This window comes from Bufo bufo, chromosome 3 (assembly GCF_905171765.1).
Source record: "Bufo bufo chromosome 3, aBufBuf1.1, whole genome shotgun sequence".
In the NCBI taxonomy this organism is placed as follows: domain Eukaryota; kingdom Metazoa; phylum Chordata; class Amphibia; order Anura; family Bufonidae; genus Bufo; species Bufo bufo.
The window spans coordinates 631895433-631909228 of NC_053391.1; the positions used below are offsets into that span (position 1 = coordinate 631895433).

Genomic DNA, 13796 nt, shown 5'->3' on the forward strand with positions numbered 1-13796 from the left:
TATACTACTGGTGCTATATACTACTGGGGGTGCTATACTACTGGTGCTATATACTACTGGGGGCACCATACTACTGGGGGTGCTATACTACTGGTGTTATATACTACTGGTGTTATATACTACTGATGCTATATACTACTGGAGGTGCTATACTAGTGGGTGCGCTATACTACTGGGTGTACCATACTACTGGTGCTATATACTACTGGGTGCACCATACTATTGGTGCTATATACTACTTGGGGCGCTATACTTCTGGTGCTATATACTACTGGGTGCACCATACTACTGGGGGTGCTATACTACTGGGTGCACCATACTACTGGTGCTATATACTACTGGGGGCGCTATACTACTGGTGCTATATACTACTGGGGGCACTATACTACTGGTGCTATATACTACTGGGTGCACCATACTATTGGTGCTATATACTACTTGGGGCGCTATACTACTGGTGCTATATACTACTGGGTGCACCATACTACTGGGGGTGCTATACTACTGGTGCTATATACTACTGGGTGCACCATACTACTGGTGCTATATACTACTGGGGGCGCTATACTACTGGTGCTATATACTACTGGGGGCACTATACTACTGGTGCTATATACTACTGGGGGCGCTATACTACTGGTGCTATATACTACTGGGGGCGCTATATACTACTGGGGGCACTATACTACTGGTGCTATATACTACTGGTGCTATATACTACTGGGTGCACCATACTACTGGTGCTATATACTACTGGGGGCGCTATACTACTGGTGCTATATACTACTGGGGGCACTATACTACTGGTGCTATATACTACTGGGGGCGCTATACTACTGGTGCTATATACTACTGGGGGCGCTATACTACTGGTGCTATATACTACTGGGGGCACTATACTACTGGTGCTATATACTACTGAGTGCACCATACTACTGGGGGCGCTATACTACTGGTGCTATATACTACTGGGGGCACTATACTACTGGTGCTATATACTACTGAGTGCACCATACTACTGGGGGCACTATACTACTGGTGCTATATACTACTGAGTGCACCATACTACTGGGGGCGCTATACACTACTAAGGGCACATCAAAGGGGGATTTTAAATACTGGGGGCTCTAAAAGGAGACATTAGAGCACCAAAAAAATAAACAGAAAAAAAATGCATTCTAAAAAAAACTGAAATGGATTGATTATTAGGCTTTTTCATAGCAGGCAATACTCCGTAAGAACATAGCAAATATAGTAAGAGGCGCCCTCTTGACTCTAAATTTATTTGGCGCATGTTTCCCTAAAATACATTGATTTATAACCGCCATATGAGACGCTACGGGGCACATTTATTAAGACCAGCGTTTTAGACGTCGGTCCTAATAAAGCTCTAAGCCAGCGGTGGATCCGCCGAAGTTATGAAGAGGCGTTGGCCAAACAAACGGTCGTAGAAACATTGGTTCGGCTGGTGAATGGCCTCGTCTAAACAACCCATTGATCAGAGAGTACATGCTTGTCAGGCCACATTCACACATCCTCTAAATAATGGTCCATTTTTTATCTGGAATAGGATCTTTAGACTGGGTTGTGATTAAGGGGTTATCCAAACCTGAACGGGGACCTCTTTCTTTACTGAAGATGTGGTAAACAGACACCTGTAGCAGGCTAGACGTCATGTAAAGGGGGCACACAAACATATTTTTGGTCCACGTCAGATCTGCATTTTTTGCAGGTTGGATGCAGACCCAATCGCTCCGTGTGCTGTCCGCATCCGCACGTCCATTCCGTGGCACTCGCAAAAATTTTAGAACATTTCCTTTTCTTGTCCGTATTACAGACAAAGATAGGACTTGTTCTATAATGGGTCGGACGTTCTGTGCCGCAAAATAAATACGGGCAGGATCTGCAACTTGCAGACCGCAAAACAGGCTATGGTGGTGTGCATGAGCCCTTAGTGTGGGGGCAACACCTGGGATTTCTCCTTTTGGATGGTAAGGAGTTCTGACCACAGTGAGGAATGTGAATGGAGTAGTGGTTTGAGCACGCGTCCTGCGCTGTACGGTCACCATCAGCCCATAGCCATCGTATGCATGACCACCGATCCTTTCAAACCCCTTTTCACAGAGCTGCCAACTTTCTCAGGAGTCACCCGGGTTTCAGGCCTCTCCTCAAAAGCACCGGGTCAATTCACCCGATTTTCATTGCGCCGCTTGCAACATTCCATAGGCGCAGACCTGGCAGAAAAGAGGACAGACCTGCAACTCTGCATGACATCGCGAGACAGGGCACACGCTAGTATTAGACTGTGCGCACTATATAAAGAGGGCATAGGCAAGAGGCACTATATAGAGGAGGAACCGTATAAAGCAGACAGAAAATACGAGGCACTATGTATGGGTTTTACAGGGTGTGTGGCACTATCCATAAAGAACACCAAGCACACTGCACTATAGAGGGCACAGCACGTGGCACTTAATTTTCAGAGGGCAAAATATGTGACATGATTGTATTCGGGCAGTGTATATTGAGGTTATATTCAGGACACACTGTGTGGTACTAGGAGCTTGTGTTACTATGAAGGGCAGGGGTCAGCAACCTCCGGCACTCCAGGTGGTGTTGAACTACAACTCCCATCAGGCACACATGCTTGGCTGCTCTCTAAACTCCCACACAAGTGGAAAGAGCATGCTGGGAGTTGTAGTTTCACAACAGCTGGAGTGCCAACGGTTGCTGATCCATGATGTAGGGTGTCAAGGTGCTTTTCTAAAGCGAGAAGCTAAAGACATCTAGATGGCAAATTCTGCAGAGTGGGAGAAGTCATCATGGTGGCCTGATCCAGATGGAGAATAACGGTGGAGGAGGCGTCACCACTAAGTCACTAAAATGGAAAGGTTTATTTCATGGTATAATCTACAGAGTAGTGAGGAGTGGTAGGATTCCGTTTTCTGAAACTCCCAGCATACATTTACTACTGTCCAGGCCATAGTGGGAGCTGCAGTCTCACACTATGCAAACTCATAAGGCAAATGATAACCGGAGTATGCAAATGGAATCTGTACCTACTTGCTTTTTTCCAGCTGTTGCCATATTGCTGACCTTGGTTCTGGAGTTCTGTAGATACACTGAATTTGGTGTTGGCGAGCTCGGTATGGCGCTGTATCAATGCTACCACTCTAGTTTATACAATAGACCACGTCATATCATGCAAGTCACGTCCCTCCAATTTTTTCCCACCACCTGGTGCACAAGTATCGCCCTTTGAAGATCTTTCTGAAGTTGACATCTGTCTTTGCTGTAGTCGAGGAACAGGGGATCTGAAAGCCATTTTAGTGATTGTTGGGGGACTTAGCTTTTATTATTTTTGTGGAATAATCCTGTTAAAGTATTAGGCTACGTGCCGGCTATGTGCATTCTGCACTTTGTCAATTGTAGGAATGCCTATTCTATCTTTTTTGCAGAGCAATGGATGCGGACAGCACACAGTGTACAGTCAGCATCCTTCACCGCCCCATGGAAGTGAACGGGTCCACATTCCACCCGCAAAAAAAGCGGCTCGGATACAGACCATAACAGTGGTCGTGTGCCTTAGGCTACTTTCACACCTGCGTTAGGTGCGGATCCGTCTTGTATCTGCACAGACGGATCCGCACCTATAATGCAAACGCTTGTATACGTTCAGAACGGATCCGTTTTCACTGACACAATATGGTGCAATTGAAAAAGGATCCGCCTCCCATTGACTTTCAGTGTAAGTCCAAACGGATCCGTTTGCATTACCATGAACAAAAAAATAATAATTTTTTTTTTTTTGTTCATGATAATGCAAACGGATCCGTTTGGACTTACACTGAAAGTCAATGGGAGGCGGATCCTTTTTCAATTGCACCATATTGTGTCAGTGAAAACGGATCCGTCCCCATTGACTTACATTGTAAGTCAGGACGGATCCGTTTGGCTCCGCATCGTCTGCAAGCAGCGTTTTGGTGTCCGCCTCCAGAGCGGAATGGCGTCTGAACGGAGGCAAACTGATGCATTCTGAACAGATCCTTATCCATTCAGAATGCATTGGGGCTGAACTGATCCGTTTTGGGCTGCTTGTGAGAGCCCTGAAACGGATCTCACAAGCGGACCCAGAAACGCCAGTGTGAAAGTAGCCTTAGAGAACTGCATGAATAGTGAGGCCTCATTTTCCGCGAGACGATGTGTCGTTTTTGTTAATATCATTTTGGGGTGTGTATGACTATTTGATCACTTTTTGGAGAGGTAAAGTGATGGGGAAAAAAAACGTCAAGTCACCATTTTTATTTATTTCCCCCGTTACACCATTTAACATAGGGGATGTTTGTTTTATATTTTAACCGTACAGACGTTTATGCACGCAGCAATATCTATGATATTTTATTTTTGGGGAAAGAGAGTTCATTTCAATTTTTATATTTTTAACCATAACCACGACATCTGAGGGGCTTAATTACTGCAATCCCCCGATCTCAGACATTCGCTGCGGGTGTCTGCTGTGTGAAACATGGTGCTTGATCCAGAGCAGGTGCCATCTTTAAAGACCCAACATCTGCCACACATGTACGGCGGATGTCGGGAAGAGGTTACTACATCCCCCTTTCAGTATCTGTATTGTGTCCCACGTTTTTTTGGGGCTTGGTTGATTAAAGTGCACCAGAATGATGGCTGGTTTGAATCTTACAGCAAAAATAAAAACTTTATAACATCTAATGTTTGGGCCTCATTTAGCAAAACTAACAGGAGGACTGGCTTTGTTGCCTATTACAACCAATCAGAGCACAGATTTTATTTTTCCAGGGCAGTTCAAGATATAAAAGCAAAGCTCTGATTGGTTGCTATGGTCAGTCTTACTATTTGAATGTTTTGATAAATGCGGCTCACAGGGGAACATTCACTGAAGTCTGTTACAGTGAAAGGCATCAGATTTATTAAGCAGCGCATGCCTCAATACATTTTTTTGCATCTTGTGCCAGAAACTGAAAACGACATCAGCTATGGACTGGCATCGATTCCAGTTATAAGCTACACCAGCCAGTTTTCTGCTGCAATGTCAAATGTGTTCCTGCCCCCTCCGCTAAATCCCACACACCTTTTTTTTTTTTTTAGATTTTCTACCATTTAAAAAAGTTGAGCAAAAAATAATTGCAGCTTTCTTATGCTTACAGATATAGTCCATGTGCCCCATAGTGTTTTTGTTTGTGGCATTTTAAAGGGGTCGTCCAAGTTGGGAAAAACATGTCAAGTGAATGGGACTGATGCTGCACCAATGCCATGTGACTGATTGTCGTGACGTCACTGGCCTAGAGTAAGCCACGAGGGCCGGGCCAGTTGATTGGTGGCGGTACCGATGTCAGCCCTCCAACGATCAGATGCTGAGGACCTATCCATTCTAGAGGAAAGGTCATCAATTACGAATAGTTGGATAAATGAGAGCTCATTCAGAGACTCCATACACAGGTAAATCACAGGCGTCCATTTGGACCCTTTGAGAAACCGATTCGTCACCGCAGCCATTGCTCACTTACAAATGGAAACCATGATGCTAAAGCCAACAGAACCTTACTAGCTTCACTAGCTTCAGAATAACGGACACTATTCTACTTGTCACCACAGACATTGTATATTTATCATATATATTTGTTCACGTTTATTGATAAAAACAAAGTTTGAAACTCATTTTTTATTAACACACATTCACAATACAACAAAGATACATAATAATAAATTTCTACACTAATATTGCAGAACTTTGCTTTAAAAAACAAAACAAAAAAACATTTCAAGTCAATTCAGGAAACATACAGATGAAGCCTCAGTCAGTTATTGAAAGGATAAATCTAATGAACAACATGGTGAACACATAACATGGAAGCTTCACAATCAAATGTCAAAACTTAATGGCTTATTTGACTGAATTGCATTGGCGGAACCACAACCATCTAAAGTCAGGCAGCTGCTGAATAAAGTCCTCCAGTGTCAATGGGTTAAAGGGATTTTCTGAGATTTTAATATTGAAGGCCCAACAATGAAATTAGCGGAGGTCAGACTCCCAGCACCCCTGTGGCAAGTACAGCGCCGTCCATTCGATAGCAGCTGTGCTTGGTGCTGTAGCTCAGCCCCATTTACTTGAATGTGACGTCACATGGCCTAGAAAAAAGCCTGAGGCTCCTTTCAGACAAGTGAGTTCCACGCTCTGGACTCGCAGCATGTGTAAGGCAGAGCTCCCGTCCTGAACTTCCAGCAGTGACGGGGTCGCATAGCATTATATTGATTTATGATGCTATGTAACCCTTAGAGGTCTGGAATGTATTGGATAACACAGACCTAATGGTGTCAGGGTTATCCAATACATTCCAGAACTCTAAGGGTTAAGTAACATCATAAAATCAATATAACGCTATGCGGCCCAGTCAGTGCTGGGAGGTCAGGACGGGAGCTGCTGCGCACTCGCGCTGCGAGTCCAGAGCGTGGAACTCACTCATCTGAAAAGGGCCTACGTGTTCGCGCCGCGCTGCTGCCTCTTCATACAGCTGATTGGCAGGGGTGCTGGGAGTCGGACCCCCAACTATCTGGTATTTATTACCTATCCTGAGGATAGACCATTACTTTAAAAATCTCGGCGAACCCCTTGAAAGTAGTTCTGTCATAAGGGGGGGGAAAAAAACAAAAAACATTAAAAATATCCATTCAAAAATAAAAGTAAAATGCTGGTGAACTAGGCATGGCTGGTTCCAGGGCTCTACTTAGACCCACATTGGGATTCTTTATTTCAATTTATGCAACTTTTGAAAATCAAGTGCTTTAAAGGAGACCTGTCATCCATTTCATGCTGCCAAAAACTATGGGCCGCATGAAATCCTGAGAGGCTCCCTTATCAGAGGGCTAGATTTTATTCTGAAAACAGAAAAAAATCCGGGCACAGTCCGCTGTGAAGATTCTCCCCATTTGCATAGCGGTGGATTAGAGTAAAATATACCTCTTTGGAACAAGGGAGCCCCTCAGGAATTCACGCCGCCACTGTGGGGACAGCATGAAATGAAAGACAGGTTCCTTAAGACTATTACCAGTGACTGAAGACTAGTTAGTTTCTTCTGATTCATATTTGCATTGTGAAATCATAAAAAGGTGCAAAATTAAAACGTCTCATGAACAACAAATCAGACTTTTTTTTTTTTTTACCATGCTAAGCTGCTGACAGCAGTGGGTGGAGGCTGGGGAAAGCAGTACTATTATATCTTTAGTGTAGCAGTACAATTATATTTTATTATAAGGAGTAGGGTGGATATGAAGTTTTATTCTGCAAGATTCTGCTACTGAAAGTTCCTGGAAGGCAGAGCTTCACTTAAAGAGGACCTTTCACTAGAATAAAAAATGTAAACTAAGCATACAGACATGGAGAGCGGCGACCAGGGATCTCCCTGCACTTACTATTATCCCTGGGCGCCGCTTCGTTCTCCCGGTATCTTCATATGTTCGGCTTAACTGGGTGGAGCCTGCCGGCGTCTCCTTCTCCCAGGCTGTAGCGCTGGCCAATCAAAGCACTCAGCTCATAGCCTGAGAGTTTTTTTTTTCTCCCAGGCTATGAGCTGAGCGCTGCGATTGGCCAGCGCTACAGCCTGGGAGGAGCCTGCCGGCGTCTCCTTCTCCCAGTTGAGCCGAACATATGAAGATACCGAAACCTATACCGGGAGAACGGAGCGGCGCCCAGGGATAATAGTAAGTGCAGGGAGATCCCTCTCCATGTCTGTATGCTTAGTTTACATTTTTTATTCTAGTGAAAGGTCCTCTTTAAGTGCTCTCTGCATTCAGCTTCTTCACAGCACATCTTCTCCGGAAGACAGGTGTACAGTTCCCCGGCTTGTGAAGCAGCTAAATGCAGAGAACTTTACAGTGAATCCCTATCCTGGGAGCTTGCAGAAGCCAAATCACATTACTCCTGGTGAGAAAATCTACACAAAAGATTTTAAATGGTCAAAACTGCTGACACTCCATTTAGGGAAGTTGAACCCCCAATATGTTGTATAAAAGATCCCTTTTACCTCTAGGACCTATGCTGTAAGCAGCCTTCTTGCTCTTGGCAGACATTTTTCTAGTGGTGAGCCTTGCTAGCTATGTGCAACAAGAAACTCTGATGACAGTCCCTTACAATAGTGATTTTTGTTATATCTCAAATGAGGAATTATGAGTGTAAGGGTCCATTCACATGTCCGCAAAATGGGTCCGCATCCGTTCTGCAATTCTGCAGGTGCGGACCCATTCATTTTCAAATGGGGCCGGAATGTGCTATCCGCATCCGCACAAAAATAGAACATGTCCTATTCTTGTCCGCAATCACAGACAAGAAAAGGCATTTTCTATGAGAGTGGCGGCGATGTGCGGTCCGCAAAATGCAGAACGCACATTGCCGGTGTCCGTGTTTTGCTAATCCGCAAAACACATACGGACGTGTAAATGGACCATAAAGGCAACTTTTGGTTTTGGAGCTGTAGTAATAGGCAAGTTTCGGGGGAGACAGGGGTAATATCACCCGTTACTGCAACGTCAATGTTACCCTATTAGGGGAAAAAGTTGTGCAACAATTTCAAAAATGTAATTTCAACAAAGTTTGCTCACAACTTTTGTCTTAATAAGGAAACAGATCAAATGTAGACTATAGAAGGTCAAAAGTCAAGATGGAGCCCTAACCTTACTTCAAACTGTTCACTTCTTTCAGATCCACTTTTGGTTTGAGCCGAGATTATATAAAAAAAACATAACTGCACCATAAATGTGAAAAAAAAAAAAAAAAGAAGTCAAATTTGTCAATGAAACAAATGCCTAGAAATAATCATCAAAATCAAAATAATCATTGCCCTCATTTTGAAGTGCTAAGGTAGAATTTGACATGAGAGGCAAGGACTCCTCTTTAGAGGCATTAGCTGTGCTGGTGGTAGGGTAGTGTGAAGGTTGTGAGGTAGGCTGCAGGACGCCTCCCCCGCCTTGATCGTCATTTGCCTGCTGTAACTGGCCAGCTGCTGCGATTCCACAGCCATCTGCCAACATGTCCAGATACTTGCAGTCATTTGGCTGGTTAACAGGAGGAGAGGGTGAGAAAAGTTCTGCAAAGAACTCGGCATCTCCAGGACTGCTACATATAGAAGTGCTGGAGCTCATAGTGCAGACTGAGTCATTATCTGTATGGTCTATTTGTTCCTGAAGCTCCTGCAAATACCCTCGGAGGTGCTCCTTCCGATTAAAGCCACCTTGAGGAACACCATTTGCCTGGTCACCACTCGGTTGGGTTTTTGCATACTTTTCTAATATGGCCAGCTCATTTTTCTTGGCCTTTAATTTTTTCAATAACTTTAGCCTCAGTTTACGGATTTTATCTTCATTGGATGATCTCCCTTCTTTGGACAGCAATCTGCTATAATCTAAACCACTACTCCTGGGTATCCGAAAATCTGAGGTTGCGGGTGCTGGCGACGGTTTAGATACTGGCATTACCTTTTCTACTGGAACACGGAAGGACGGCGTACTCACAGTATTTGATGGAAATATTTTAGATGCCAAAACGCTACTTTGATTCATAGACCTGCCTTGAAAGCCATTAAAGTTTTGAGCTTTCTTGGGGGCGCTGTCTGCATCTGTTACCTTGAATGGAGCACAAGGTTTGAGCGTTAAAGTTTTCTTATTTGCAGCAAGGGGATTGAGCAATCTGGTCATCCAGTTGCCAAGTGAGCTGTTCTTGGTGTCATGGGGATTCTGATTTGGCGTGCTGGTTGCAATGGCTTCACCCACTGGTTTTAAAGGACTCAGAATAACACTGCAATTCCTGAGGGTACCAGTCTCAGCACTGACGTCCGAGGAAACTGGCAACATAAGTGAACAGTCCTCTTGACTCTCCAGCTGCATGTTAGTTGACGTTTCAAGTTCGACACTGTGGGCATCTTCGTTATCAGCCTCCACGAGAGAAGTGCAAGTAGCAGGTGGCTGAAGCTCGGTGACTGTTTCTATAGGACGGCCATTTGCATCAAGTGGTATTTCAACTAGTGTCAGTGTAAAGACATCATCATCAGCAAAGCCATCCATTCCTGCAAGTGGATCTGATGTGTTTAAGGCAACTGCAGGAGTTATCTTTTGGGAAGGCTCAGCATCCTCCTCTAAGGAAGAGCTCAGACCTTCAGAGACCATGGATACATTTATTGAATCTTGCTCCGCTTCATCAAGCTCCACATGTTCCTCAAAAGTCTGCCCATTAGTCCTCTCCCATATGACAATATGAATGTCGTCAGCTCGTACCCTAAATTGCTGGTGCCTTCTGCAGAACGAGCCTCGAAGGTCATCAGACTCAAGCCAGGTACCTAACAGGAAACAAACATGAAAACATTCAGAAACCTTAGCAACGTCTAACATGCCTGACGTGTTAACCACTTAAAGAGGGCCTGTCCAGAGGTTTGGCCTCCAGTGCGCTAACCGGGAATTTGATACCGATTGCCTATCAAACAAAATCACTGTAGAATTGCAGTGGCCAATATGGCGGAACTGCTCAGACCCCAAACACTGTAGCGTGTTTCTCATTGGGGGAGCAGTCCCACCGCATGTGGACTGCATGCGGTCCACATGCGGTGGGACTGCTCCCCCAATGAGAAACACGCTACAGTGTTTGGAGTTTGAGCAGCTCCTCCATATCTGCCACGATATTTCTGTGGTTCACATGTGATGGGACTGCTCGCCCAATGAGAAACACGCTACAGTGTTTGGGGTTTGAGCAGTTCCGCCATATTGGCCACTGCAATTCTACAGTGATTTTGTTTTATATGTCTTGAATGTGCCTTCATCTGGCAATTGAACATTCCTTTGCACCTGGAATCCTCCATCACATGGTCTGATATGGGTGGGGCTCACAGTCCTGCTTTGTTCACATTGCACTGGCTGTCCTGCTAGGCATTTGTGTGCAGGCTGGGCTGTGAGCTGGATCACATCACCTTCAGACCGTGTTCACACCACAGTTAGCGTAGTGGTAGGACCCTTTGCCATGCTGAGTGACCGTGACGTGGTGCAATGATGGGCTCCGATATCTTCCTGACAGGAACATATTGGCGAAAGTCTCAGCTTTTAATATCTGCTTGTATGACCAGCTAGTTTAGTCAGTGACATATCCTTTTGGTGCATTTTCTTCAGTGATTTATACCGATTGCCTATCCTCAAGATATCAAAAACTGACCTGTGCCCTTCATTCTCTGGGTCAGTACGATTACAACGATACCACATTTTTTCACATCACCATATTCTGACCCCCACAACTTTTTTTTATAGCTATTGTATATCTACTGAGCTGTGTAGGGGCTATTTTTTTGCACACTCTGCAATTTTTATTGATACCATTTTGGAGTGTGTGACTTTTTGATCACATTTTATAAAAAAAAAATTGGCAAGAGGAGTGAAGTGATGAAAAAAATGGCGATCCGTAAATTTTGACCCTTTTTTATTCATGCCATTCGCTGTATTGGAAAACTGTATTTTTTAATAGTACAGGCGGTTTCAGAGGTTGATGCCAATGCTGTTTATATTTTTTGTTATGTATTTTTTTTTATTCTACGGAAAGGGGGTGTTTTAAATGTTTATATTTTTTTGAATTTTTTATATATCTATTTTACAGCTTTGTAGCTCGTGTTTGAGGCTACAAGACGGATTTTTTTACAGGAGCATGGTAATATGTGAATTGCTAATTTCTTATGTTGGCCTGTCACCTGCTGGCCAAAATAAGAATTGCAGCCCCGATACCCTGGGTTTCTTCAGAGAGACCCAGTGTACTGAAATCAGTTACCGGAACCCTTATTGGCCGCAGAGGATGCCGGCAAGAAGCCTGGAAGCGCGAGCTGCATGCATGAGCAAGCGCCATGTTTACTCATTGCTCCAGTGCCATACATATACTGCGGTGGTAGTAAAAGGGTTAAGCTGGATTTACACAGGACGATTGCGCGGCCTAAGCGTTCTTAGATCCCAGAGGCCTGTTACTCCAACTGTGCTCAACCTGACATACGTGGGGGATGCTGCAGGGGGTTAAAAAGAAACAGTCTGCTCTACTAACACTCCCGTTATAGTAAACATTTGTATTTCCCATAAATTATTTGTGGAGCAGCTTTTCTTGGAACTGTGCACTGTCATTACTGCTACTCATCCTGAAAATGTATAAGTTGACAAGTGGGCAACAATCTCCTTGTTCATACATAGGCTGACACCATCAGTACTGATCCATACAAACAACTATTCGTGGTATAAACAGCACACAAATCCAGGTGTGACAGAAAAAACACTTTATAATAAAAAAAATAAAAATAAAAAACAAAAATAAAAAATATTTGGATCTGACACTCACCATCGTTATTGGATATCCAAGTACAGAAGTGCTTATTCTTATACTTGATTACAGCCTTTATTTCATACGAATGGCCTTTAAATTGAAATGAATATTCCTTCAGATTACTGCTTGGCAAACCTTCTACAAAGTGGACCATGAAGACCGAACTCAACCTACGAGAAAAAAAAAATATATATATAACATTTGCATGCAATATAAATATTTTGTTACTCTGACCAAGTGAGAATTTTTAATATCAAGTTAAATAGACACGAAATTAAAGGTGTTGTCTAGTCTGAGATCATGGAGGAAAAATAAAATAAAAAAATTTAGCTGCTGCTGCTACTGATGAAGACCAATGGAGCGATGGATTTGTGGGGATTGGCTCCTTTGTTATTTTTGATTACACCGACTGCCTTTATATGATCTTGGTTACCCCTGTCACAGCTTTGGATGCAGGAACCCCTTCGCCACTGTCCCTGAATGCCCTGCTAGAACAGGGTATTCTTCAGTGAGTGTTCCGCAAACTTTATGGTCAGCTTTTCATGATGACCATGACATGCATGGAACCCCCTTAACAAATCATGTTCTGGACCTAAACCACAAAATGTTTGCAATTTTATGCAAAAAATTTTTTTTTCTTTCTACACCATTTTTATTAGGAGTAGATGCTTGTTATTCAGAACAAAACATCATGCAAAAAGAATTCTCTAACTCCAAAAGCTCACAAGCATTTCTGTTTGTAGTATTAAAGTGAAATAAAAAAAATAAAAAAAACAAAAACAAAAACAGCATACTTTTCCAGAACCATCGACCGTTTTTGTTCAGTATTCTGACACCGGTTGCACGGCCCTATATGTACAGCATTCAGTGGACGCCATTCTGGAAGTACCTTTGTGAACGTTGTCATTGTTTTTTGATTCCTACAAATAGGGAAAGAAGAAAAAAAAAAAAAAAAATCAGCATTAGGCAACATGCACACAACCGTATGTGTCTTGCGGTCCGCAAAAAAACGACATCCGTATGCCATCCGTTTTTTTTTTTGGCAGATCCATCGTAACAATGCCTATCCTTGTCCGCAAAACGGACATACTGATGTGCTGTACACAGTTTTTGCGGACCCATTGAAATGAATTGGTCTGCATCCTATCAGGAAAAAAAACAAAAAAACAAACAAACAAACAAACATGGAAACAAAATACGTTTGTGTGCATGAGACCTTAGTATGGATAAATTGTCTTACCACTTAAGTGCAAAGCTATTAAATAATGACTTAATGTATAGAAAAATAACAAAATAAAAAAAAAACACAAGATCTAACATAACAAAAGGCTTCCAAGACCACTCTCACACACCAGTAATATGAAAGTATCAGAGTTTTAGCAGCAATACTCAGACTTTCTGCCCAGGTCTAGTGAACAGGAGAACGTCT

The 13796-nt window shown here is 43.3% G+C and overlaps 1 protein-coding gene across 1 annotated transcript in view; it reads right to left on the minus strand.

Annotated features, from left to right (window-relative positions):
- Positions 1-8350: 8350 nt before the first annotated feature.
- The window catches only part of USPL1 (ubiquitin specific peptidase like 1), a 31924-nt gene continuing 26478 nt past the window's right edge, over positions 8351-13796 (minus strand). The window contains exons 7-10 of the mRNA XM_040422441.1: positions 13162-13287; positions 12383-12537; positions 8802-10364; positions 8351-8764 (exon numbers count right to left, since the gene is read on the minus strand). Of these exons, the coding sequence (XP_040278375.1) occupies positions 8839-10364; positions 12383-12537; positions 13162-13287 (1807 nt within the window). The 3' untranslated portion in view covers positions 8351-8764; positions 8802-8838. The remainder of the gene's footprint in view (positions 8765-8801; positions 10365-12382; positions 12538-13161; positions 13288-13796) is intronic.